A 27,368-nucleotide genomic window follows, 5' to 3' on the forward strand; every position below is an offset into this window, starting at 1 on the left:
TAGGTGTGGTTGACTCTTAACTTTTATAAAGAATATCTCTTTGGATTTGAGACTTTAGTCTTTGCAACTTTACAGATCTTCTTTATGCACCAAGAGCTTGTAACACTCCAAAGAGAAAGGAAAAATTGAAATAGCATCATATGATCCCTTTAATGTGATTTTGTTCACTTGAACAAAATGCTTTCTATTCATGATTGCATGATCAAATATTTTGAATCCTGTGATTTCCAGTAGTTGCTGTTGGCAGAGAGACTTTATGAAGCCACTGTTTGTGAACATGACTTGTAACCAGCATTATGCATTTGTAAACCTGAATCGCCCAATGAAAATACTTAATGGGTGGATGTTGATGGACATTAAATGCTACAGGGAGAGTAGACTATAATAGTTGCACATTGCTTTCTTATGTCTCAGTTATGTTATTAGTTAGTTTGGTGCTTGCCTACTATTTGTTATTATCCGTTGTATATAGAACGGATAATCATCTCCTTCTGCGTTCCACTAAAGAAATCAAGTAATGGTTAGGAGCAACATGAGGATGAGGGCGTATAAATTGTGTAGATTTGCCAAGGTCCTGTCTTGTGATAAATCTCTACTGCCCTCTTGTGGGCACGCTTTGAAGGGCTGCGCAGAATATGGTCATTCGTCTCATAATAATTTTTGGAAGTATTATAACAATAATTATAATACTTAAAATGCCAATACTTAAGTCACTTATACTTAATACTTACAAGTGTCACGTGACATCATAATACCCCCTCCCCCTTATTATTCGTCCAGAAATATTTTAGATTCTTTGATATCACAGTGACAATGCATAAAGGATAACATAAAGATGTTGGAATATGAAGATGCTTTTAAAGAATGTCCCTCTAGATAAGAATGAAATACAAAATACAACGCAAGAAAGGAAAAAGAAAAATATATTTTGTGGTTTATATATATTTAATATACTTTGAGATCATAGTTTAAAGTGCTTAAAAGACAAGATGTTTAAGAATATTTTATTTTTTTATTTGTATTTGTATGTACCACTTGTTAATAATAAAATACAAAATAAGACGCAAAGAAGAATATGAGAAATGCACATATAATTTTCTCTCCAGAACAGTTCTTTTCAATTATTTATGTTTTAGATACTTTTAGATAACAGTCGAAAGTTAAAAAAAAAGATGTTTAGCAATATTTTATAAAGTCAGAACAGTTCTTTTCAATTATTTATATGTTTTAGATACTTTTAGATAACAGTCGAAAGTTAAAAAAAAAGATGTTTAGCAATATTTTATAAAGAATATCCCTCTTGACAGTAAAAAATCAGAACAGTTATTTTCACTAACTTCAATAAATTCACTTTGTAGAGAGTTTTAGATTTCCCGTGTTTTAAAATACTTATGTGCGTAATTTTAACTGCTATTTTTAAAATATTTTTTTGTAAATGTACATCGAACGTAACGCAGAGCGCGCGGAGGATTTCCTGTGTTTGGCGCGGAAGGATCTGTGCGCGCTGTTGAATTTGTGGAGATTTCCTGTGGAGGCGGAGTGATACGTGAGTCGTGCGTCTCTAAACGCTTTCAATGCGAGTCAATGTGAATTCTGCACCTCTGGACGAAACATGGCGACGTCGCTGCATGATGGACCCGCTAACCAGCTCGATCTGCTTATCCGAGCAGGTAAAAAGACCACAGCGCTTGCTCATCCTCCCCAGCGTGGCTTTGTTTGGGGCGCAGCAGAGCGGTGCTCGCACCGCAGCGCTGAGTGAGATCCGTGAAGTTGTGCTGGAAAGTAATGGAGGGCATTTCAGGAAGTGATCACCTTGGTTGGCAACCTGCATGGCGTTGCCTAATTTTCTTATCTGCTTTCTTGGAGTGCTGAACAGTAGCGTGAAGGCGTGTGTGTTGTGTTATGCGTGAGCAGCGTGCACAGTGTTGAGTTTGCACGGCGCTGAGGGCGTTTTAAATGTGGACCGTGTTAGAATAACGGGTTTCTCTGGAGGTGGTGCGCTGCTCTGAAACCAGGAAGTGGGAGAGATGTTGTCTTTCCTACGTCTTTGCCACGCTGTCTGCAGTCGGAAGGACACGGAGAGTGGACCGCTATTTTAGTGACAGAAAAATAGTACCACAGTGTTAAGTCTTCTGTACTGGTGGTTTACGATTTGCTGAATTATTGATAATAATAATGTATTTATTATTATATGAACAGCAACAATGACGTGATTCGATATTTAGCAGCTGTTGTAGTGTTTTATGAATATTTGTGAATGTTCATTGTTCTTATCGGCAGAAGGTTTTTTATTTATTTTAATTAATTTATTTGTTTAAAGAGCTTTTAGTATTGTTTTGACTTTTTCGCGTTTTAAAATGATATGTTTAGGTTTTTATTTTAGTTTATTCTTGGATAAAAACATACTTCTGAAGCAGTTGTTTGGCCTCTTTAAGGAATATTTAAAACATAAATAAAAATAGTCAACAGTTATCATCCTCGTGTTCTTCCAAAAATTATAGTATGGAACAACATGAGGGTGAGTAAATTATGTAGTATATTTTGTGTGTAAACTATCATTTTAAATATATATCTACGAGGACTGAACGATATAACACTTGTAGTTCAAAAGGAATGTTAGAATTTTTTTTTTTCTGTTTTATAGTAATTGTTTGAAAGCAGGCCATATGCAGAGCATATATCATGTACACCATAAGCATTTTGTTTTAATATCTACACTTTGATGTGTATCCTGTCTCCAAGGGCAGAGCTGTCTGAATACAGGAAGTAAATGCATGCCGGGTCACCCATTCTAGAGGACACTGTGTATATGTGTTTATGACTGGGACTGCCTAAAGATAGCCCCCGTGTGCAGCAACAGACACGCCTAGCCAAACATGGGCAGGCTCAGGTTGTAATGGGAGTTGAGTGATGGCTTGGATAGACTGGCACAGGTGCTAGTGGCTCTGGATGTTAACGTCAAAGGGAGCAGGGCTGGAGGTTCTGTCCTATATATGCATGAACTGCTTGTCTGAGATCAGCATCTCCGCACCTGTTTCTAAATAAGTGCGTCCAAGGAAGTGACTTGTCAGTTAGCAGATGCTTTTATCCAAACTGTCTGAGAGCACATTAATTGGGCTTTGAGTAGACTGATTGCAGGTATGACACCCCTGGATCTATATAGGTGCAAAGGCAGAATCTCAAGAAGGCTATAGTTCAGAGGTTGCACAATTTGTATTAATAGGTCCTTATGGGATTTACATATAATGTTCTCTCATAACCATTTGTTTTGGTTATATTTAGTGAATCCTTGTTAGAGTGATCAACTTGCATTGTCTGTCACTCATGTCAACCCTTTAACTTTTGATTATTTGCAGTGACAAAGCGACTGGAAGGCATATTTTCAGTGTCAACTCCTCTTTAACTGTAGTAGTGTTTTAAAGCTCTTAAGTACCATATTAAAGTGTCAAACAGACACTTGATTTAGTCTCCATACTAAATGGATGTCACTAAAAGAATTTGTTCAACCATAAAGGTTTTACAAGAGAAAAAATATTATAAATCTATTTGATGAACTTTTTGTTTTTGATTTATAGCCATTGCTAGACCAGTTTTCTCGTCACCCATGCTTAAACATACCACTCACTCTGTGGGGTTTGATTGTGGGATTTTTTTTATTATTATTATAATTTTTTTATATTATGATATTGAGTAACCATGAATGCACGTTTTCCACCCACTAGCTCCCTCTATTGTCAGTTAAGTGTACAGATATTCAGTTTGAAACATGAGGTTGCTTGTGTACCAGCCGTCCAGTGCATGGGGCATTTGATAATTACACTACTTTTCAAAAGTTTAGGTTGGGAAGATCAAAAAAATAATAAACTTTTATTTAGCAATGGTGCATTCAACTGATCAAAAGTAACACTTAATATATTTATAAGTTTACAAAAGACTTCTTTTTTGAAAATTCATCTTTTTCTTGAGAGGAATAAATGACATTTTAAAGTACATCAAAGTTGAAAACATTTATTTTACATTGTAATAATAGTTCACACTATTACTGTTTTTACTGTATGTGTGTGTGTTCTGTCTGTTGCAGTGGAAGCATCAGTTCATGGCTCTGTACAATGCTCTGACAAAACCATTGAGGCTGCTGAAGCTCTTCTACACATGGACTCTCCCTCCAGCTTGCGTGGGGACCGGAGCCCAGGTGAGCACTGCTCTCTCACTTCTAGCTTTCACATCACAAAACAAGGCACTGTTGTAGAAAACCACACCATGGGGAAAACATGATTTCCAAGATTTTATTTTCCTGTTGTGTAGAGGTATTTGTGCCTCCATGTGTCAACACTTCGGAGTTCCTGCATGCTGCCATGCGACCTGATGTGCTGACAGAGACTGTGGTGGAGGTCAGCACAGAGGACTCGGAGCCCATGGAGGTGGTTACGATTTTTCAGGAGCCTGAGATGCTGGAGATGGAACCCACCAAAAGAAGAAAATGTGAGAACATGAACATTGGCAAAGGCAATATTCAGATTATTTTTTTTAGTTAAATGGGATGTCTGTGAATATATTTTGTTAACTTCATTTATATTTCTTTAATTTTTAAAATTAAACTTTTAACTGTCATTTGTTTAATCTTTTCAGCTGGGCGGAAACCCAAACCCCATCACATTTCAAACGGATCTCCAGACCTGGGCATCAAGAAGAAGTCTAGAGAAGGGAAAGGTATGTCTCATACATTCAGTGTTATATGCATGATATGTTTAATCAATGGGTGAGGAAACATCTGGGTCATATTTAACTGCAAAATCAAAAAGGAACTGTAATGTAATGTACTATAATCCAATTTTTTTCTCATTACTTTGATGTATTTCTGTTGTACATTGTATACATCATGATAGTATTCATTATACTCAATTTTGGGTAATTTGGGTAATCAGTACTTTAGAGAGCAATAAACGTGTAATTAAAATGTATAATAAAAAATGTGTAATTGTAATGATTACACTATTGATCCAAAAAATTATACATTATACAACAATTATATATACTGATGTTTATTTTTTATATATATATATATATATATATATATTACACACACAAACATGCATATATACACACATATATACACACATACACACATACATACATATATATATATATATATACATCAGTATATATAATTGTTATTATTTAATGATTATATTATTTGATGACGTGTTCTTAACAGGATTTGTGACATCCATGGCAATATTTATTTTTAAATGGAACCGATTATATTCAGTTTTTACATCTGTTGTGTTTTGCTAGAGTGTCAGTGGCTGTTTATTTGCAAGTATTAATCAGTTGAACTTTTATGTTGAACTTTTGTGATTATTTCTGTTTTCTTACAGGAAGTACATACCTGTGGGAGTTCCTGTTGGACCTGCTGCAGGATAAGAACACCTGTCCCAGATACATTAAGTGGACACAGAGGGAGAAGGGCATCTTCAAACTGGTGGACTCCAAAGCTGTGTCAAAGCTCTGGGGCAAACACAAGAACAAACCAGACATGAACTATGAAACCATGGGCAGAGCTCTCAGGTGAGGAGCTTGTGTGTGTGCAAACACCATAAGATGACTTTTTCCAACACGTTTTGCAATGCCATATTGACCAGTTGCAATCGGTATCCATAACTAGAACTACCTGTTCTAATGTTGTATTTGTCTTTGTTTCTCTCTCAGGTATTACTATCAGAGAGGCATCTTGGCTAAAGTAGAGGGTCAGAGGTTGGTGTACCAGTTTAAGGAAATGCCTAAAGACATTGTTGTCATCGATGACGATAAGTGCGACCCTGGTGATGACGTAATCGGAGAGAAGACCTACGAGCGAGTTCCTCCCTCATCTGACACACTATTGGCAACTGACCTCTCCAAAACCCCTGCTATCTTGAGAGGGGGCGGTAGGACTGTGGTCCATCCGGGTTCCCCAAAAGCTAAAGCTGCGCTCACTGCAACTCCTGTTCAGCGCATTGTAACGGTCTCTGCGTCAACTGATCCATCACAGCCGTCCCATGCCACCATTATCCCCAATGCACCCAGGTAACCAGTCTTAAATTTGTGTAAAAAAATAGATTTTTCAACTGTTATGTTTTAAAACATAATCTTGTGTCCAGGACTGTGCGGGTTGCTATGCAAGTGCCGGTCGTAATGACAAACTCCTTGGGACAGAAGATCTCCACTGTGGCTGTGCAGTCAGCGAACTCTTCACTCTTCACTACAGCGCCTACCAACACCGGCTCAGCAACCGTTGCAAACGCACCCAAAGTCCTAATCCAGACCATGCCAACAATGGTTCCCGCCACAGCCGAGAACGGTGACAAGATCACGGTCCAGCTCGCCAAGATAATCACCATCCCAGCAGCCCAGCTCACACAATGCCAGCTACAGGCCAAAACGGGCATCAATCTGATGGGCGCCTCCCTCGCTGTCCGAGCCCTTGCGCCCATGTCTGGGGCGCAGGTGGTCAGATTGGCTGTTCCAGCCCAGCAGAGTCCAGCTCAGGGGAAGACGCAGGTCCCCGTTTCAATCCAGACGCAAACTCAATTCCCAATCTCCGTTCAGATGGCATCTACTCCGGCATCAGTTCCAGTTCAGATCCAGATTCAACAGAGCCAGCTTTCTCCAAAAGCAATAAGCGCAGAGTCGAAACCCGACAGCACTTCGGCAGAACAGCCTGAGCAGGACAATCCCACACAGGAAGCAGCAGCAGTGGTGATAGAGGAAGGTTCAAATCCACAGACTGAAGCAGAGAGCTGAAGAGTGATGCCTTTTGTCAGTCATGAACAATAATAAATGAACTTATATTCCCCAGATACCATTCTGGGAGTACAAACTGGAGATTTGTTGACTTGTACAGTTTCGGAGTTCAATTGTGGTTTCATTTTATATGTAAAAAAAAAAATCAGGCAAAGACCACAATTCTCACATCATGTGGATTAAATCTGGATGGCCATCATTTCAATTATGAGTTATTAAAGGGACCTACATTTCTTTTTTTTTTTTTAAATCTAACTTTGACACTAATAACAGCTAAGCATAACACTAAGGAGTGAGTAGTTAAAGTAGTCAAGTATGTGAACCTTTGAGGGAGGATAAATTCAACTTTTTATAACTGGTATAAAGTTTTTTTTCCTTTAACATTTAAATTGCAAGGCAAAACCAGCAGTTTCTTTTGATGATCACTGTGAGCGCACGCTTCTGCCCGTGTTTCACAGGAACGTGTTGATTCTCCCTCCTCCTCTACTAAGGGAAGAAATGGACTTTGTATATATGAATTATACAGTTTACTGAATTTATAAACAATGCAGCCTTAGAACTGTTTTGTTTTGTTTTGGTCGTTATTCTTTTAAGTCAAGCTTATTAGGCTTTTGTGTTATGCTCATGTTTTGTGCGATTTTTATTTATTTTTTCCCCCCTCACACATTGTACCAAGCACAGTATTATTGGCAAACAAACTGCAAAGCATTTTTGCATTCTCATCTCAATCATCCAGATAAAAAAAGACCATACTGATTAGGTGTAAGTATATCTGGATCCAAATCCTGGAATGATGCCAATTTTTCCAAAAAAAAAAAAGGTCAATCATCAGCATGCATCCTCACTTCAAATACATTTGCTGTGCATTTTTCTTTAAATTTTATTAGTCGTTAAAGAGGGAGAACAAGATGTTTGTGTTCAGAATAATCTAGTTTGTATATTCAACATTTGAAGTATATTCTATTTTGTTGTACTCTTGTTTCAAAGTGTACTCAAGTAGATTTTACTCGAATACAAAAAATATTCCTGAATTTGAGTGGTGTTGTTTTTGATATATCTGTGCCAGCTGCAGAGCTGTTTTGTTTGTTGCATCTTGGGTCGCTATTTTATGATCGCCAACAAATGACAACTTTGAAAGATTTGAGCTTTAGATGCATTGAAATATTTGAACATTTACTGCTAGACCGCTTGCAACCGCCAGGCTAAATGTGATTTATTCTAATCTAAACTAGATTAAAAACAGAGTGGGAATTACCAATATTTTTCCACTGAAATATTATTCTTTGAAAACTGTTTCTGTAATGTTTATTCATATATCCATTTTACAATAAATGGAGGCTAACGGCTGCTTCACAACCAATTTTTTTAAGTTCTGGGGCTGGTTGCATAAACTGTTAAGACTGTCTTAAGAGCTAGTCTGACTAACTAGCAGTGATTCATCAATCTGACTTTTAGTGTTAAAAATTAGATGACTTCTAAGACTATTTTATGCAACCAGCCACTGTGTGACTGCCACTGGGTGCTAAAATGCAACAATCCTATGCAAATGTCAGAGGAAAATATGGCTTTTGGTGAATTACAGCTCACTTTTTTTATCCTAGGAAATACAAACTAGGAAAAAAATCCATATAATTGCAGAACAGAATTGGGACTATGTTTGATACCCATTGATAATAAAAATCTAATTCTTAATATGCCAAGCTGGGTCGAAGAGACAAACTGAAACACAAAAAACAGGACAGAAGCAAAAATTGCACAGCAAAAATCAAACTGGCAGAAAATCTGACCACAGACTAAAAACAACCAGACCTAGTGAACACAGCCTAAAGCCAGATAGTCCTTGCCAACAAAAGGCGGCAAGTTAGGCCCCAAGTGCACTGAAAATGAGGCTGAAACTGAGTTCATACACCCACACAAAATATGAGCACATGCTTTACTGGTTTTGCATTCTAGCAAGAGATTTCAATGGAAATCTAGTCATTACGTCATTGTGCTACAGTCTGCAGCTAGAAGTTGTATTTGTTGGCTGTTCATGCAGTTATATATTCAGCCACGAGGGGGCAGTGTGTTTACTAGATGTGTTTATGGTTACATTTGTTGTGTGATCTGGCGAGAAACTTGACCTTTCCACACAGACACTCTACTACACCACAATCTCTTAAAGCTCCACAAGACATCCTGTTCAGGTTTCACTCTTGGTTTTTAATAGTTAACTAAAACTAAACCCATTAAAACCAGTATCATTACTTAGAATAAAATTAAATAAAATGTATATTAAAATAAAATATACTATTATTTTCTAAACTTATTTTTAGTTGCCAAGAAGGGATGGAGTTGCAACCTCTTTCTGTAGTGGCCTTTACAGCTAACAACAACAACAAAAAAGACTATTTATAATTAGCTCATAAACTGTTTAACCCTGCAGGAAGTAATAATGCATGACTATAAAATTAAGAGCTCAGGTGACGGGTACTAATAGTTTAACTGTCTGAAATTGATTATGTAGATTCCGGTGAAACTAGCTGTGAAATGACCATTTTGGGGATGTTCCACAAAGGAAATGATTAATTAATAAATAAGTGAAGTGAAAAAAGACTTACATTATATGCAGAATTTGATACCCTCCCAAACATACTTTATTTTCGTCAATATGAAATACCACAATGCAACAGTTTTATTTGTGCACACTGTCATGACATTGCCAACAATAAGACCAAAAAATATTTCCAGCGTGATTTTTTTTTTAGTCATATATTAGGAATAAAATAAATGAAACATTTTGCTTTTAAACCGACATTCTCAAAGTCAGGAACATAGTAAGAGCTTAAAGGAATAATATCACACAAAACTGAATATTGTGCTATCATTTACTCACCCTTATGTCTTTCCAAACCTTTATGACTTACTTTCCTCTGTGGAACACAAAAGGAGATATTTTAGCTAATGTCCAAGCTGCTCTTTTCCATAAAACAACAATTTTACACTGGTGAGCTCCACAGAAATAGTCCACATGACTATAGTATGATTTAGAGCTGCAAGATTCTGGATCAACTGAGAACCACGATTTTTTTTTTTTAGTCTCAAATAGTTCACGATCCTCCCACGATTCTGAACTAAACAAAATAATGTATGACAAAATATTATTGCTCTGCAGTCAAGATTTAAATCACACAGATTTGAATGATCCAGTATGATTATTTCAAAGGTTTAATAGATACGGGTGAATTGCTGTCATTTAAAAATGGGATTGCGTGGGTGTTTGAATCGAGATCGCGATCTTTTAACGATTAATCGTGCAGCTCTAGTATGATTATATTTCTGAAGCCATGCCATAACTTTGTGTGAGCAACAGACTGATATTTAAGTTACTTCTTGCAGCTCTTAAAGTCTCTATTAATGTCAAACCTGATATGACAAGTCTTGAGGCAACACTTTTGATTGCAGTTTGAGCAAAAATGGAATAGAAGATTTCACACAAAGCTATCGTATTGTATGAACAAACTTACTTTGTACTGTACAGACCACTTTGACAGTGATTTTTATGCTTCGTGAAGGTTTTATTGTGCTGTAGTCTTTGAAAATGAAAATAAATCTAAAGAAAGCGAAACGTGAGCAAATGAAGACAGCATTTTCGTTTTTGTGTCCCTTTCGGAATATACTGACTGAATCGTTAATTAGTCATGAACAATGCAAAATATTTAGAAACGCTGTGCCAACACAAGTCTCGACTGCAAAATAACTAGCACGTCCGTAATTACTGGGAAACAAGCGCCGGATCCTTGAAGCTGAAGTCACAGACGAGGGAGAGGTGATCTGAAGGGTAGTTATAGGAAGGAAGCCTATTGGGTCCAATTTGTTCGGCTGTAGGAAAGTCCAGAACTGCATTAACATCAAACGCTCTGTGCGAATACCACACGTAATCCAGCGTGTGGCAGCTCTCGCCACTGGGCCGGATCTTCCACGTTGTGTAAGGAGGCTCGGTTTTCCCATCTGCACTCAAATGCTTATACGCACTGTCCAATCCCAGACTAGATGTTGCGAAATTCCTATAGACGTCTTCTGACGACTCGGCATTAAAATCGCCACATACGATCAGAGGAACGTCGGTATCTGTATTTTCTTCGGTCTCGATGCTCTGTGCAACGTTTCGTAGGCTCCGTAGCAGATCCGAGCCCTGCGCGCTGCGTAGGACCTCCCAACCACTCCGTGCCTTCAGGTGCGTCACCGCGACACAAAACGCACGTTCTGTTGCTCGGCAGCGTAGAGCGGTGATGATCGCCACCTGATTGGTCTTCAACATCATGGCGGACAGTCGTAAGTGTGTTGTGTTTAGTGACTGGAAGCATTTGTGATTGAAGAACAGAGCACAACCGTCTGGGCCGTTGTTGTTCTCCACATCCAGACATGGAGACCACGGTTTGGGGCAGAAACTGCTCTGGTAGCCCAAACTTGCCAGGACAGGCTGAAACATGTCAAAGTAGTGATCAACTTCCTGTAGGCAAATGATGTCAGGTCTGTAGCTTAGGATCTCCTGCAGGATCAGATACTTCCTTTCAGCCCAGTTCAGAGCATCCATGGGGCACTGCACAAAACTGTCCATGCCTTCACCTAATGCTGCAACAGGACAGAGAGAAGTTGGAAAAAAATGGTTTAAATGAAAATGACTTTAAAGCTGCAGTCTGTAACTTTTTTTGGTTAAAAATGATCCAAAATCAATATTTGAGCAAGTACATAACCAGCCAGTGTTCGAAACTATCGCCTAAAATTTAGCCCGATTCACAACGGTCAGCTTATAATAATGGTTTCTAATTTGAGTGGTACGGGTAGGTTTTCGCGGGAAATTCGAGCATGCCGCTGCGTCATTACGTCACTTCTGTAAACATAAAGAAGTTGTCCCGGCTACTAGGCTATTGCATGTGAGGATGCTGCAGGTGGCCGATCGTTTATAGCCTTTTCTCACAGCAGCTGGAATAATTAAATGTATCATTTTGATGGCGGCTTGTAATCCAGAAAGGATTATGTGTTTATGAAACACATGTGAATGAAATGAAATTATATTCCAGTTTTAAATGTGCTTCTGATTACAGATAGCCTGGGATTACACAAGATTTGTATTTTAAAGACAACCAGTTCGAAGGGAATAAGGGTCAATTTTTTTAAATTAAGATCTGAATAAATAAGCTTTCCATTGATGTATGGTTTGTTAGGATAGGACAATATTTGGCCGAGATACAATCTGAGGGTGCAAAAAAATCTAAATATTGCGAAAATCGCCTTTAAAGTTGTCGAAATGAAGTTCTTAGCAATGCATTTTACTAATGAAAAATTAAGTTTTGATATATTTACGGTAGGAAATTTACAAAATATCTTCATGGAACATGATCTTTACTTAATAACGTAATTTTTGGCATAAAAAAAAAAAAGATAATTTTGACGCATACAATGTATTGTTGGCTATTGCTACAAATATACCCGTGTGACTTAAGACTGGTTTTGTGGTCCAGGGTCACATATGTCATTCAGTGTCATTTCTTTATGAAGATTAATACCTTGTGCAAGTACATTCCACTGCATAACTCTGATCGTCTGCCTGGCGTCTCCATGCCCGGTCTGAACGAAAGCTCTCTGCAGCTGGGCTGGCCGGTTTCTCAAAACCTCTCTACATTCCCGCAGCAGCTCCAAAGGGTCCGCTGGGTCTTGATCCAGATCGTTACCTGGATTGTAAGTGGAGTCACACGGGTGAGGGAGAGCAGGTCTGCTGAAGGTCTTAGCCAGGGCACTGTAGAGACTGCTAGTGCTGCTGCCCATGGAACATGCTGAAAGAAACAAATCAACCAATCACATCAGGATCTTTCTTGATTTTTTCCCCCCGGAATTCTATCACCAACTCTCTTAAACTCTCTGTCACATTGCTGCAAATAGCTGTCAGTGTGAACACACCTTTACAATTAGCAGTTGTGCTGAACTAAATCAGGCTTTGCCACCTATTTCCACTTTAACATTCTATCCTGTATCTTTTTCAAATAGGACAAGCAAACACATGGTTAATTCATTTATACTGAGAGCAGCAAGTAGGATCGGCCAGACATGACTTGTATAAAACACGTCACACTCAGAGCTGAGAGGCGTTCATGCATGTAATAGCTCCATTGATCTCAAGGTCTCAGTAACATACAAGTTCACAGGTGTAGACTTCCTCACTTTAAATGAATGTCCTGGTTGGCTACACCAGAGCTTTCTGTTGGTCTGTAGGTTCCTGGTAATCCATCTTGACCGTAAACAACTAAACATGCCTTGATTAACGCCTGGTTAGCTTTGAACTCAGCTGCCTCTGAACTCTATAGATCACTGGGGGGTTTGCTGCTCAATGCTGTTAAATGAGTTAATTTAACCATATCATAATCTTTAATGGCACTTGAATAGATCTCAATGTGTGACTAAATAAAATTCATAAAATAAAATAATTACAAAAGTAAATACAAAATAATTAATAATTGTAACTATAAAATGATAAATAATATTTTCATTAAAACTATTTTTTTTTATTATAAATCATTTTGTATTATTTCAATTATTTAATTATTTTGTGCTGACACCCATCAGTGCAAATGTAGTAACTGTTAACAACACCACTGCAGAAATTACATGTAAACATGACAACCTTCATAGTGCAACCTGCTCCATATAAAATAAAACAGCATTTATTAGGATACTGATATCACTGGCGTGTTCATCTAGTGTTGTATGTTATTTATTTTGCACAACATACACTACTGTGCAAAAGTTTGGGGTCAGTATGCTATGACATTTATATTTTTATTTAAGAAGTACATGCTAAATTGTCAAATGTGATAGTAAAGACTGATAGTAAAGATGTATGTTGTTAAGAAAAAGATTTCCATTTTGAATAAATGCTGTTCTTTTTAACTTTTTATTCGTCAAAGAAACCTGAAAAAAAAAAGTATTAAGGTTCCAAAAACATATTAAACATGTTAACTGTTTCCAACATTAATAATAAATCAGCATATTGGAATGATTTCTGAAAGATCATGTGATACTGAAGACTGTAGTATAACCATTATTTTAAATTGTAATAACACTTCACAATATTATTGTATTTTTGATCATAAAATAAATGCAGCCTTAATGAGCATAAGACACTTCTTTAAAAAAAACAAAAACATTAAAAATCTTACTGATCCCACACTATTGAACAGTAGAGTATATATCAAAGTACCATTGTATTGCTATTTGATACCATCACTGCACCACGGTATCAACATAGTACTTCTTTGTAAATATACAGGCTACACACAGTTTTAAATAACATAAAAATGTCCATTTATGACCTTATATATTATATTGGGTTCACCTCAATTCCTCAGAACACAACTGGAGTTAAAACCAAGTGGCACAGATAGAAAGCTAAACATTAAAATTATTTAACCAACCAATAAAAATGACATCTATCATTAGAATTATAGGAATCTTACCAACAACCTCCATGATTTCAGGTCTGGATTTCAAGTCTGTATTACAGCAGTGTGTGTGTTTGTTGTAAGGTTGTGTGAGCGATGCTCAGCAGAAATGCACAACTGGCTGCGTGTGTTAAACTGCTTCTGACAGAATGAGATTACAGACTTGAGACGTCAGGAGACCATATGGACGCACACACACACGCGCCGAGTACACAGGTCAGAAGGGTGTCCAAGGGTACATAAAGCAACCATGTCACCACATGTGGTTTTTGCACCTCACACTATACGCATTTAGTACCAAAGCAAAATGCTGACGTTAACAAAACACAACAAACCACACCATTTTTCTTGCAAAAGTGTGATAAATAACATATGGTGTAATTCGTTTAATGGCGAATGTCTCTAACTGTGCGAGTTGGCATTCAGGAAGTTGGGCAAGGTTACAACGTTAGCGGTTTGTACATTCCCAATAATCTGTAGCAACAGTCACCTACTTTTTTGGCACGCATTTTATGCTACTAAGTCAGCATTTGATCATGATATGGTTCAAAAACACAATGTTGATTTAATCATTCTAACAATTTTAATACATTTTTACTGTCTTACGTTATGTTACTTAAAAGGGATAATTTCAAATCTCTGACAAAATGTACCATGGTTGAATAAAAGTTTGATGTTAGTAAGATTTTTTTTTTAATTAATACTTAAATGAATACTTTTATTAAGCAAGGACACAATAAATTGATTGAAAGGTGACAGTAAAAACATTGATAATGTTACAAATGAATGAATGAATGAATGCTGTGTGAAATTTCTACTAAGGCAAAAAATTGTAATAGTTTTTCACACTATTATAGGTTTTACTGTATGTTTTAATCAAATAAATGCAGTCTTGGTAAGCATAAGACGCTTCTTTCAAAAACATTTAAAAATCATACGGACCCCCCAAACTTTTTGAATGGCATTTTAGGTATTCTGATTCCCATGGAAAACTACAAATATAAAGACATTTTTAACATTGTGATTTACAGGCCGGGAAAAGCCATGGAAATTAATAGAATATTTAAAAGTCGCAGCAATTACATTTAACTTTTCTAATATTTACACATAACTGGAATGCCTGGTAATAGCATGGTATATGAATATGGTCCATGTATTCAGTATATCAAAGTGACATAACACTGAAATTTGATCCCATCACTCCACCATGGTAGTGCCACTGTACGTTTTGGGAAGGAATGTAAAGGAGTGTCATATCTTTCAGGTCAGTATTGTGCTAATATACCTCACTGCCATTCAACATTAAGTTTGAGGTCATGCTTAAAAGTCACAGACCAAAAATAGCTTCATCCACACAAACAGAATGTGGGGAAGTACAGCAACACTATTATTACAGATGAAGGGTTAGATCAATATGACTCTACTAAAGGGTTAACATGGCACTGTAAGAAAAAGATCCTCCAATAAATTAAGATATTGTCTCTTATCTCATTCTAGCTTCATTCATGAGATTAATCAGATCTCCTGCAATTTGACTCCTAGTTAACCTGCTTATCTGTGCCATAAAAGAAGCTGTTAATTGTAAGTGACAGCTGAAGCAGTCATGAGAAATCATACACGATAAGATATAATGACATTTGTGTTTCAGAGTACATGAATTACCGGTCTATACTTGCCACTTCATGCGTATCATCACTTTCATAAAATCATGAAAAGACTATGGCTGCATACCTCCTAACTATACAGTAGGTGAAAAACAGTATGGGAAAGAGTAGTATGTCAGAATTCACAGTATTCATAAAACAGTAATCGAAAAGTGCCTGGACAAATTCCAGCAAGATTGTGAAGTGTGCATCTGATGGATGCTTTACAATCCCATGAGGCCACAGGAAAGGAGTTGTGAATGGCAGTGTAGCGACAATGACAACATGATGAATGTAGTACATCCACATTACATTCCTACTACACATTTTAACTGTCACAAAGGAAGTGTAGATGGAATGTGTGAACTCAAATAGATACCGATTCAATCACTCAAAATGCATTAAGGTGTAAATACCCTCAAAGATGTTCTAATCTGAATCGGTTTTATTTATTTAAACAGTAACACAATTACAAGTGTACTATTGCTTACACACAGAAGTTGTAGGCCTATAAACAAATATTATCACGGAAATTATGTTTCAGACAAAAAAAGGTCAATGAAAATAAGTTCAAAACGAAGAAAAAACATCAATCTTTGACGTGACATGATTCCTATACTCATTAGTGCTCTGCATTTACCCATCCAAAGTGCACACACACAGCAGTGAACACACACACACAGTGAACACACACCCGGAGCACCATTTATGCCACACCATTTATGCTGCAGCATAAATGGCTGCCCACTGCTCAAGGGCACCTCAGTCGTGGTATTGAAGGAGGGAGAGAGCGCTGTACATTCACTCCCCCCACCTACAATCCCTGCCGGTACGAGACTCGAACCCACAACCTTTGGGTTATGAGTTCGACTCGCTAACCATTAGGCCACGACTTTCCCCAGTTTGCATCATGCAACATGAAGACCAAACACGGATCTGACACAACATATAGGTATTCGCTCCACTCCCATTCCTGCTAAAGGGATAGTTCACCCAAAAATACATCCTACGTCATCCTCTGGAACGCTACTCTCTTGTTAACACGTGTAGAACAGTTGACGGAAGCTAGAGATTACCATTTATAAAGTTTTAAATATGGATATTTTTCTTACACAAACACATCGATTCACCTCAGGAGCTGTGTGGTAGGGCTGTGCGATTAATCGAAATCGAATCGAAATCGCGATTTGAGACGTTGCGATTTCCTAATCGCAAAGTCTGCGATGTGGACGCGATATTACTCTGTTCCAGAGCATATGCATGACTGCCAGCCTTGAATTGCAATCTTACTTGCCCTGGGCAAGGGTGAGCGCACCTCCGTTCTCCCCAATCAGCACTGCTCTAGCCAACTGCGTAAACACCCACCATTAAAAAAAAAAAAACGGAACGCGTTGATGGGAGAGAGACAGAGTGGGATTATGGCGTCTACTGGGTCATATCGATAGTTAGGCAAATTAAAACTAAAGAAAACCGTATGCAACTTAAGCTTCGAAATGACAGACAACGAACAAAAAAGGTAATTTGCAAGAGCTGTGTCACCGCGCATATCAAAAGCTCCCTTATCGGTTGTTTTCAGTACTGGAGAATAAAAGATAACGTTACATTCTTAGATGTTTTTGTTAGTACGTGAACGTTATCTTACACATTTTATCTCCCCAACAGATTAATTTGAAATAAGTTTATGATGCATGTTCGCTATTCCCAATTCAGAAGAGCGCACAAACAGCCTGTGTCTGTGAATGCTTCTCCCCGCGTCACGGACCAGCCGTTCATGCTTGCCGCACTCATGCAGCCTGTCTCTTAATGCTCGTTTATACTCGCACCCGGCTCCGCACCGCAAGTCTCCACGAGCGCATCTGGCAGTATGGATGAGGCTTTATACATAAACGTGATTGGTTTGAGAGTAATAGGTCTCGTGATTTTCGTCATATGAAATTGTGCATAGAAAACTTTAACCGCCAACTGTTCATCGTGGCTGCCGGAAGCGCATTCTTCAAGCATCGATTCAGTCACATGTTCCTCTAACTTAATATGTTAAGGTAAATTTTGGATTTCTGCTTACTAAATGATTTGCTACTGTATATGCTTGCCTATCTACATGGCCTGAAATTTGGTGTGAGGTTGCGGGTATTGCATACAGTGTTAACTTTCGCAAGTGCCACGTTCGGTAAATTCCCACTCACTTATGAGACGCGCGATCTGCGCTGACTCGTCTCTCTCTCGCGTGCGTTCTGCAGCAGTCACTTAGTCGTTGTTGCTTGTTGAACTTGTTGACTTTTGATGAGTTTGAGCGCGTGTTGCGCGCTGTGCAAAAGTGTGTTGGAAACACAAACTGAAGACCAAATCTGCACCTTATTGATGACCCGTGGCGTTAATATACTGCATCTGTGCCAGCGCGTGATGTAATAAATTGAGGCGAATATCTCGCGTTCGCGGCAAACGCGTCGCGCATTTCGCGTCATTCGCGTCGCCTGGCGCGAATTCGCCTCTATTCGCGTCTTTGCGTTGACTTTGTATGTAATCTACTCGCGCGAATAATTAAATTCGCGTTTGGTGTGAACACACTGTTATGGGCGTAGAACGACACGAGGGTGAGTAATTAATGACAGAATTTTCATTTTTGGGTGAACTATCCCTTTAATGGTGGTAATGTTTGTTACATCGATACGAGAGTAGGTGGCGAAAAATGTATTATGAACGAGTCATTGAATCATTAATACAATCGATTCGTTAAAGTAACCAATTCATCAAGAACGGAAACGCCATTGCTGTGTTTCTCTCAGTGAGGCTAACCATTGATCCTGCTTTGGCATTGTTTGGAACTGGCGATATTGTGTCTAAAAGTGTAAGTTACTCAGTATTATCTTCATTGAACTGTTTTATGAAGTCAATATCACTCTTAGTGCTGATGTTATGATTATGAATACCTGCGGCCTCGTGCTTACGAGAAGATCATATCCATGCTAATATTTAGAACTAGCCTGTCACTCTTAACGTTACTTGGTTGATACTGCGTAACTGTTCATAATAAAATAATCGTAGTCATAGGACAACATTTTCACATGGAAGCATCACTAACTGTATCATTTAATTATTCGTAGTAGGTTCAAATGTAAACTTATGCAGCCTATTGTTTCTTAAATGCCGTAACGTTAATGTTTATGTGAATAATACGTTTATCAACAAGTGGACTGAGTTGAACGCATTACAGTAGCGTTATCTTTCTTAAGTTAAACAAAGACCATCACAAGAGCTAGTTGGAGGACATGCAGCACTTTAACATGATTTGTGATTCAAGAACTTCGACTACGTTACAGTTCATGGAGGTAACGTTAGTTTGGAGAACAGTGTGAAATCAATAATGTGCGCTGCGCCGACCGATCATCGATGAAACCGACAGGAACAAATGCAGAGAAGACATAAAGGACGACATAGCGTATACATTAAAGGTAAGCGTGGCTATGCGTAGCCGATTTTGTCACTCACCAGAGTGGATTCAAACACTGAATATTCCTCTTGTAGCTCGGTTATTGCGTGTGTCGATGCGATCTGCCTCCTTTTGGAAACAAAAGTAACCTCCTCGAGCATACACACGGCACAAAAACAGCTGTAAACTAACGCAAGGTCATATAGGACCAGTGATTCCCGATGAACGGTGTTACACTGCAATCTGATGGATTGAAGTGGTAATGCATGTAGAAACACAGGATTCGTCCTCAAGGGGGCGCCTGCATTCAAATCTTCTTCTTCTTTGGGTTTTAACGGCAGCTTGCATCCTTAACGTTGCATTACTGCCATCTTCTGGTTCTAGTTATTTCACATATACTTTAGTCATCATATTCTTGTCACGAGTCCCGTTTTAGTCGGAAAGCAAATCAGATATTTCATTCCATGTTCACTCCTACTGCAGTCCATTATATTCTTTACTCCACGTCCTGTTAGTCCTATTTTTTTCCATTTCATTTATCATATCCATCCTCTGTAATTCATATTTTGATTTGATTCCTAAATTTCGAGGTCACTGCTTAGTCCTATTTGAAGTTATCATTACAGGAGTAAAAGCAGGTTTTTAAAGCATATTTCACGAGTTAAATAAATTCTGAAGCACAATATAAAAACTCGCAGAAAGAATCAAAAGGCTACACTAACCTTTGCTGAGGAGCATGTTGTATAGACTGAGGAGAACTGGTCCAAAGTTCACGTCAGTGATGAAAGCAAGTTTAATTTCATTTTTGTCCGATGGGAGACGGAAATAATGAAATGGCCAGCCTAGTGTCTTGATTAAAAGTCTCTTGGTGACAGTGATCCTTTGTCACTGTTATTTTGTAAAACACTTTTCTACTAGCATGGTATAGCCACAACTAAAATTCCTTACAATTTTGAACGTTGACGATTATTTAATTATTTCTGAAAAAAAAAAGTGTTCATAAACTATTCTCTAATTTTGATCTCCACTGTAGATACGTTAGATTGTAATTTAAATGTTAATATCAAGCATTAGTAACCGAGATACAAATCAATTTATTCCAGCAGTCTCTCTATTTTTTTTACTCAGTTATTCCATCCTGAACAGCTCGTAGAAACTTTTTTTTAATAACCCTTATTAAACTTACTTATAACAAACATCAAACACAAACAATAAATCCAAGCAGCATAAAAAAAGTCTAAAAACATATTACAACTAGGTTATAATATGCTTGTATTACAACCCAGTTGTCCAAGCAGCATAAGAATAGTATAAAAGCATATTATCAACTGGGTGTTGATCAGTATATATTGCAAGTTATTTAGAGAGTTTTAAGGCATTCCTTTTTTCAGCTGCTTTAATTTCTTTCATGTTAGCTGGTTAGTTCAGCTGGTTAGCGCGTGTCTTTGCCTTTTGGTCGAGGGGGCCAGTGACCAATATTCACTGGGATCCAACCCCTCTGTCTAACTGCTTCCCCAGAGCCACAGTGCTATCTGCCTCCCAAATGGCCACCAACGAAGCAGTGGTGATTCCATGGTGTAATGGTCAGCATTCTGGACTTCGAATCCAGCGATCCGAGCTCAAATCTGCATGCTTTCTTGCGGCAGGAAAATAAGTTGTTTATTGGTGATGCTGCTGGCGGGTCTGTAAGTGCTTTAGTCTTTGTGGCCCTGTGAGCGACAGCTGCTCCTGTCACGGGTCCATGGTGTAATGGTTAGCACTCTGGACTCTGAATCTAGTGATCTGTGTTCAGATCTCGGTGGGACTTGCTTTTGCCATGAATATGAGCAGGACCTGGTCCAAAAAACCTTTCGGCAGCAGTGAACCCCAAAAGCTCACGTAGGGAGCGTCACGTCAAAGCGTAGTCTGTCTCTTTAGGGACAAAAAAATTAGCATAAAAGGGCAGGACCCAGCTTGGAGAATGCGGGCATCGATCCCGCTACCTCTCGCATGCTAAGCGAGCGCTCTACCATTTGAGCTAATTCCCCTGGCTGAAGACATCTTCAAGGAGCGACTGCTATTATAATGGGTTTGAAGAAAAGAGGCCGTCCCTCCTCTGTGCTGGCATCTTTGCACTGGCCACCATTTAGTTGTAGAAATAACCGAGAGGTTATGCTTTTGTCCATTTCAGCTGTCCTCCCTAAGATCCCTCTTCATGTTAGGTCCAGCCCCATTTTTAAATCCATTCAGAGGCCAACTTTCATTCGTTTGCCTTTGAAACTATATCGAGGTGTTTAAAGACTACATTTCTGTAAATCTATATTTGTGTAAATAAAACTTACCTTTAATTAAAAGTTTTATTAAACCAAAATTCAATCTCTTTGTTCTGCCCAAAAACCCAAAACTTAATTGTATTCCTTTTTTTTTAAAATTTCTGTCACAAAAACCTTTGTTGTAGAAAAAGATTCTATATTAAATTTATGCATTTAGCAGACACTTTTATCCAAAGCAACTTACAGTGCATTCAGGCTATACATTTTTTATCAGTATGTGTGTTCCCTGGGAATTGAACCCACGGCCATTGCGCTGCTAACGCAATGCTCTACCACTGATGTACAAACATTACTATCCAAGCTCTGAGAAAAGTTACACTGAAACAATTATACTAATTTTTTTTAAGGTAAGTGGTTGTAAACAATTTATTTTAGCTACATTAAAAAAAAAAACATTGAAAGTTAGTCAACTATATTTGTTTATTTAAATGTAGCTAAAATAAATCGATTGCAACCACTTACCTTAAAACAATGTGTAAATTCAACGAATAATTTTTTTCAGTGTACAGGTAACATTTGACAACATTTCCTATCCGAAATTGGATTTACTTTAATGCCATGACGTCAAATTTTACACCATTATGCTAGTATGTGAACTCTGAAATGCTCTAAGTTAATGATATATTTGCATTTCTCTTTACTTTTTGTATTTCTGTTATGTTTTGTAATGTTTTTTTTTCTTGTTACGAATGTTTACTTGTGTCTCAGTTCATTTTGTTGCAGCCATGATTCAGCCCATAAAATCTAAATATAATTAGCATTAAACATTGCATGAATTTTTGCATTACATGGCAATTTTTACATGATTTAACAAAATCTTAAACCAATATTTCATATGTGTAATAATTAAATTGCCACCTGTGTCCAGTACATTTAATTTAATATTCCTGCTCATTTGAATAATTTTGTATATTAATGTACTTCTTAAAAAAATGACCTGTGAAATTAGAGACAAAAAACTGGCTTAATCCTTGCACATATAGGACCCTGTGGAATATTTTGACAGCATCTTTCGGTATTTACGCCTTTTATGCAACTTTGTAGGATTACTTTTTTGTTTAAGTGCAGTAGGCCATTAAAGAAGAAGCCTTGTTGTTGTAGTAGCGGTTTTGTAATCTATATGAGCATAATTGTATGGGATGTGAAATATGATCACCATTATAATATCAAATGCCTCAGTTGCTCTTCCTAACATCTTGTGGCTTTCGGTGATGATGAAACAAAATATTGACACCTACAGTCTTGGGAGCAGGTGGTGCTAAATGCTGATAAATCCCAGTTTTGGTTGATCTGATCTTCCTTCAGCTCCCTTGGGCATGCACATGGGGCTTTATTCATGAAACACGAGCAGAGCGAATTTATGTGTGAATCGTTCATAAATCCATTTGCTGCAAATTGTTGTGTTCAGTTCAATAGGACAGAGGAAGTACAGATACATTTTCACAGATATCCTTGCTTGTGTTTCATGAATGAAGCCCATGATTATTACATATTGCATATCAGCAGCGATCTATACATCTCTCAGTTTCATTAGCAATAGAAAAGACCTACAAAACCAATCTGACATGTTTTCACAGGTTGGGTCTAACTTCTCTTTGGATTCAAAGGTGCCTGTAGCGCTGCATGAGGTTTAATGAAGCATAAATGCAAGATGGAGCCAGATTTGTAAGAACAGAGAGAGTCATGATAAATTATAACACCTAAAGCATCATTTACTGTAGTGAGGGAATGAGAAAAATAAATGCGTGAATTAATAAAGAAAAAAAAAAGTCTATTATGCTCATCAAGGCTGCATTTAGGCTATTTATCAGAACTGTGAAATATGTAGCGTCTGGACCAATCAAAAACACAATTTTTAATTTGATTTAACAAATCAGTTATTCATTAGATTAACAAGTCGTCACAGACCCCTCACCCAATAGACTGGGCGCCAGGATGTCTGCGAATGACCACAGGCCACTGGTTACCATGGCAACCCCGACACCTTTGCTAAGTGATTAATTATTCATATTTCCCTTATGAGCTGATTCGCTACAAATATTATTAGTTTCAATTCATTTTAAGATTTTATTCCTGTTTTGGCAAAGCTGATTTTTTTTTGTTATATGCATAACTGTCAACTGGGGTTAAATTGGGATTTGTTATTTTCTTTTATTTATTATAAAAAAATGACCTTCTAACACTAGCGTTCTCTATACCTTTTCTATTCTTTTGACTTGTTTTCTTTTTATTTATTTAACAAAAAATAACAATAAAAATAGGTAGATGTTAGATGTTGGAACTACATGGCTCAAAGGGCAAAACAACAACAAAAAAACTCTTCTGATGACCATAAAATGTAGCAATATCTTTTATGCAAGCAACATATAAATCACAGTTGTTTCATAATAGTAAACAGTAGTAAATGGTTCAGCCATGCCCCATCTGTTTTTGGAGGGGCTTTAAAAGCGTGAAATAGACTTTCCCCGTCTTTCCCCTACCTTTCATGTCACAGCTCAGGAAAGTTGCTTGTGAAGGGCTTGGGACTTTGAGATGATACAGTAGTAAATGGTTCAGCCATGCCCCATCTGTTTTTGGAGGGGCTTTAAAAGCGTGAAATAGACTTTCCCCCTGTCTTTCCCCTACCTTTCATGTCACAGCTCAGGAAAGTTGCTTGTGAAGGGCTTGGGACTTTGAGATGAATGGGAATGCTAACAGATGACTCCAGGTATTATAGACTTCCTCGGTATGCACCTGTTTTTTATGAGAAACTTCTCTGCGCACATAAGAACACTTCAATGCATTTGTCAATGAATGGAGCCCATTGAGAGCAGTACATGTTCATGCTGTTCTAAAAAGCCAAAAGGCAGATTGAAATTAAAAGGAATTTAATTGGTACCAAAAAAGGGGTTATTATACAACTTAATCTAGTCATCTTATGATCTTTCTTGATTGCATGAAATTGACTTTTCCCCTTTGAAGAGCTGCCTCTCATTGAGTCTTTTTGAGTTGAGTTTTTTATCTTTGAGGTAAGCAATTTATGTGGCGTTTGGAGGTTCAGATATTTATCTTGTTTTTGAAAGGTTTCCACTTCAGTGACCCGGATCAGGCTGACTCATTTTAAACTCAAGCAGCTCAAGGTTGTCATTATTCATTGCTAACTTGAGGCTCTCAGCTTGAATTTAGTAGAAGATCATGGTAAAATTTCAGAAATGTGGTGAATCTGCTCTCTGGTTTGATCCCCCCTCAGGTCATCACTGTTACCGGACTTAGCTTGTTGCTAGGCTAATGAGTAATGCCCGAGGCGGGTTGGTCGCTGGGACATGACCTTTTTGGCGGCCCCTCCATTCTCTCTTCTCTTTCACACTCCCTCCATTCCTGTTCTGTTTCATCCGTAATCCTTTTCTATGGACACAGGTGACAAGGAAACTGAGGAGAGAGGAGGTTGTTTTTTAGCCATGAATAACAGAGAGACATACTGTCTCAATAATACACAAATGCATTATCTTTAAACTTTAGTACTACTTAAGTACCATAGTAGCCTATGTTTTTTGGACATTGTACTACAGTAATTCCATGTTTGGACATTACCATGATGGTAAATACCATTTTATTCTTTGGAGTATATAAATCTAGTAATCATAAAGTGAATGAATGTTTATGTTAGTAAATGTTAATTTTTGAGTGAACGTTTCTTTTAATATGCCACGTTTGTTCTAAATGTATGTTTTCAACAATTTCAGAACCATTTTTGCTGCTTAAAGCTGGAATACAGTACATGGCTTTTAAAATCTGAACAGATTATTAAATGCTGGACATCATACACTTGCCAACTTTGTAACTGGTTACAGAGACAAACTGGGCATCTTTCATGAAATGACTGAAGATCACACTCTACCAGACTTTAAAGTTATTCTGAACTCATCAAACTCATGCAAAAACATGTGCCTCATTGCTGGGAGATACATGAAAATTTAAAATAATATGTTCTAAAATCGACTCAAAATATCAAACATGTTTAATATCCTCAGAGTGGATGAAATCACAGTCTGTGCCCATCATTCACTACACATTTTTCTGTGAAATCTGTCAATTTCGACTACCCGAAATCTCCAGACTGGCTCTGATTTTCGCCAGCTATCACCTCCTCCAGATAGCAAACTGGGGGCAAAAATCTGAAAAATTTGCATAGTGTATTCCAGCCTTTAGTTTCAATAGTGTTTTTGGACTGGAGAGGATGTTTTGAGCTCTGAAAGTTACATGTAGAGTATGTTTTCACAGTACATTGAACACTTATCTCTGAAGATCAAGGGAAATTCTGATTCTTTAAGATCTGACTGCTTTTATTTAAATATTCATTTGAAGAGAGCAGCAAAGAGAAAGACAAGAAGAGAGTAGAAACTAAGAGCTATTGATTCGAGAACCCCTGCAGCAAAGACCACAACTGGTCACCAGAAAATATTATCATTTGCATCCTGGTGTGCTAATATCCTTTTGATCAACCCATAGAATGACTATAGGTCTACCAGCACCAAACCAGCCTGAACCAGCAGGGTTTTGAAGCACGTGATCCACAGCCGCACCAGACGGTTCTACATTCATCTCAATTAAAGGTACAAAATCTGCAGTCAGAGTCTATAGATCCCTCGTTTTGATTTTGCCAAAAGCAGTTCCCAGGCCTGAAACATTTCTGATCTTTTTTTTTTTTTTCACTCTTTTTCACTCATATCGATCATTTCCGAATCTGGGTAGAGTGAAATCATCGCTGAAAACGGAGCAGGCTGTACAGAGAGAGAGCGAGTTCACCCTCAGTTCGATATTTTTTTTCTCTCCTTTTTTACTAAAAAGTATCTTCGCACACTTTGCAGTTTCTCTCTGTCCTCAAGTAAAAGAAGTCGTCTTTCATCGTTGTCCCCTTCCTTTCCAGTCTCAGCATTGCTCTCTCTTCTTGTCGCTTGGATGAAAGAGAGCGTGGGGGCCATCTGGTCATCCGGATTTAGCAACAGTAGATCGGGGAGGGCGGAAACGAAAGATCACTGATTACCTCCACCTCATACGCACACCCTTAGAGAGTACTCCATCCCTCTTTTTTTACTCTGTCCATGCTGGTTAAGTCAAGTTCCTCTGGTCTACTGGCATTGCATTATAAGTAGTTCACTTTATCCATTGCATGCCAATCAAAAGTTTCCCTCTCTCGTATTTCTTTCCTCTCCGTATCGCAATTCCTCTGGGTGGAAATCAATATATAATGCTGTTGCCACTGGCAATAACAGCCGAGCTTCTAAATAAGACCGTGAATGTGTTTGTGTGTGTGTGTAGGCAACTCTGTTTTGACTTCCTCGTGTCACTAGTTAAACCCTTGTCCTTCTCTCAAGGATGCAGTAATTGACTGGGGTACAAGCACGCGCACAAACGCACACTTAATTTCTCTTTCGCGCTATTGAATGACAAGCCTTTTATTTTCAAATTCAGCCGCTCATGTTTTGGCATTTTCTTGCCTGAGGCCAGCCGCCATTCCGTACAGACGCACACACTCACAGAGTCCCTCAGGCCAGATTAGAGGTTTTGATAAACTGGATGTTTAATTTGTCCGACATTTAAAAGACAAACTGAAATGAGTGATCTAGAGCTTAACTAAGTTGTATACCGGCTGAGACATCTTCACCCCCCCCCTCATTCTTTTCATCCTTCTAAACGAGCTGATATAAGCTGCACAACAATAAATGCGTTCAAATAAACGCTCTTT

General features: G+C 38.0%; 2 protein-coding genes and 1 non-coding gene across 9 annotated transcripts in view; 1 reads left to right on the top strand and 2 right to left on the bottom strand.

Moving 5' to 3' along the window:
* Window positions 1-6,933, top strand: part of LOC107692595 (ETS-related transcription factor Elf-2-like) — a 26,849-nt gene extending 19,916 nt beyond the window's left edge. For 3 of the 6 annotated variants that reach the window (XM_016491716.1, XM_016491717.1, XM_016491718.1), the window contains exons 4-9: window positions 4,082-4,192; window positions 4,306-4,506; window positions 4,630-4,710; window positions 5,379-5,568; window positions 5,710-6,066; window positions 6,141-6,933. In XM_016491716.1, the coding sequence (XP_016347202.1) occupies window positions 4,082-4,192; window positions 4,306-4,506; window positions 4,630-4,710; window positions 5,379-5,568; window positions 5,710-6,066; window positions 6,141-6,783 (1,583 nt within the window). In that variant the 3' untranslated portion in view covers window positions 6,784-6,933. Of the gene's footprint in view, window positions 1-1,469; window positions 1,671-4,081; window positions 4,193-4,305; window positions 4,507-4,629; window positions 4,711-5,378; window positions 5,569-5,709; window positions 6,067-6,140 lie in introns of those variants that run through there. The other 3 variants (XM_016491720.1, XM_016491721.1, XM_016491719.1) reach the window with 3 other exon arrangements.
* Window positions 6,934-9,401: 2,468 nt separating this feature from the next.
* On the bottom strand, window positions 9,402-19,582 carry LOC107692596 (nocturnin-like). Of its 2 annotated transcripts, none has more exons than XM_016491723.1 (3): window positions 19,391-19,582; window positions 12,333-12,599; window positions 9,402-11,397 (listed from the first exon to the last, which is right to left on the bottom strand). In XM_016491723.1, the coding sequence occupies exons 2-3, from the start codon at window positions 12,589-12,591 to the stop codon at window positions 10,538-10,540; spliced, it is 1,119 nt and encodes a 372-aa protein (XP_016347209.1). In that variant the 5' UTR covers window positions 12,592-12,599; window positions 19,391-19,582; the 3' UTR covers window positions 9,402-10,537. The 2 variants fall into 2 exon arrangements, with proteins under 2 accessions (XP_016347209.1, XP_016347208.1); XM_016491722.1 differs by lacking the exon at window positions 19,391-19,582 and adding an exon at window positions 14,277-14,520.
* Window positions 19,583-21,285: 1,703 nt separating this feature from the next.
* On the bottom strand, window positions 21,286-21,358 carry trnaa-agc (transfer RNA alanine (anticodon AGC)). The gene has a single exon. It is a non-coding gene; the product is annotated as a tRNA-Ala (tRNA).
* Between the last annotated feature and the right edge of the window lie 6,010 nt (window positions 21,359-27,368).

This window comes from Sinocyclocheilus anshuiensis, unplaced genomic scaffold (assembly GCF_001515605.1).
Source record: "Sinocyclocheilus anshuiensis isolate Anshui unplaced genomic scaffold, SAMN03320099.WGS_v1.1 scaffold50, whole genome shotgun sequence".
NCBI lineage: Eukaryota > Metazoa > Chordata > Actinopteri > Cypriniformes > Cyprinidae > Sinocyclocheilus > Sinocyclocheilus anshuiensis.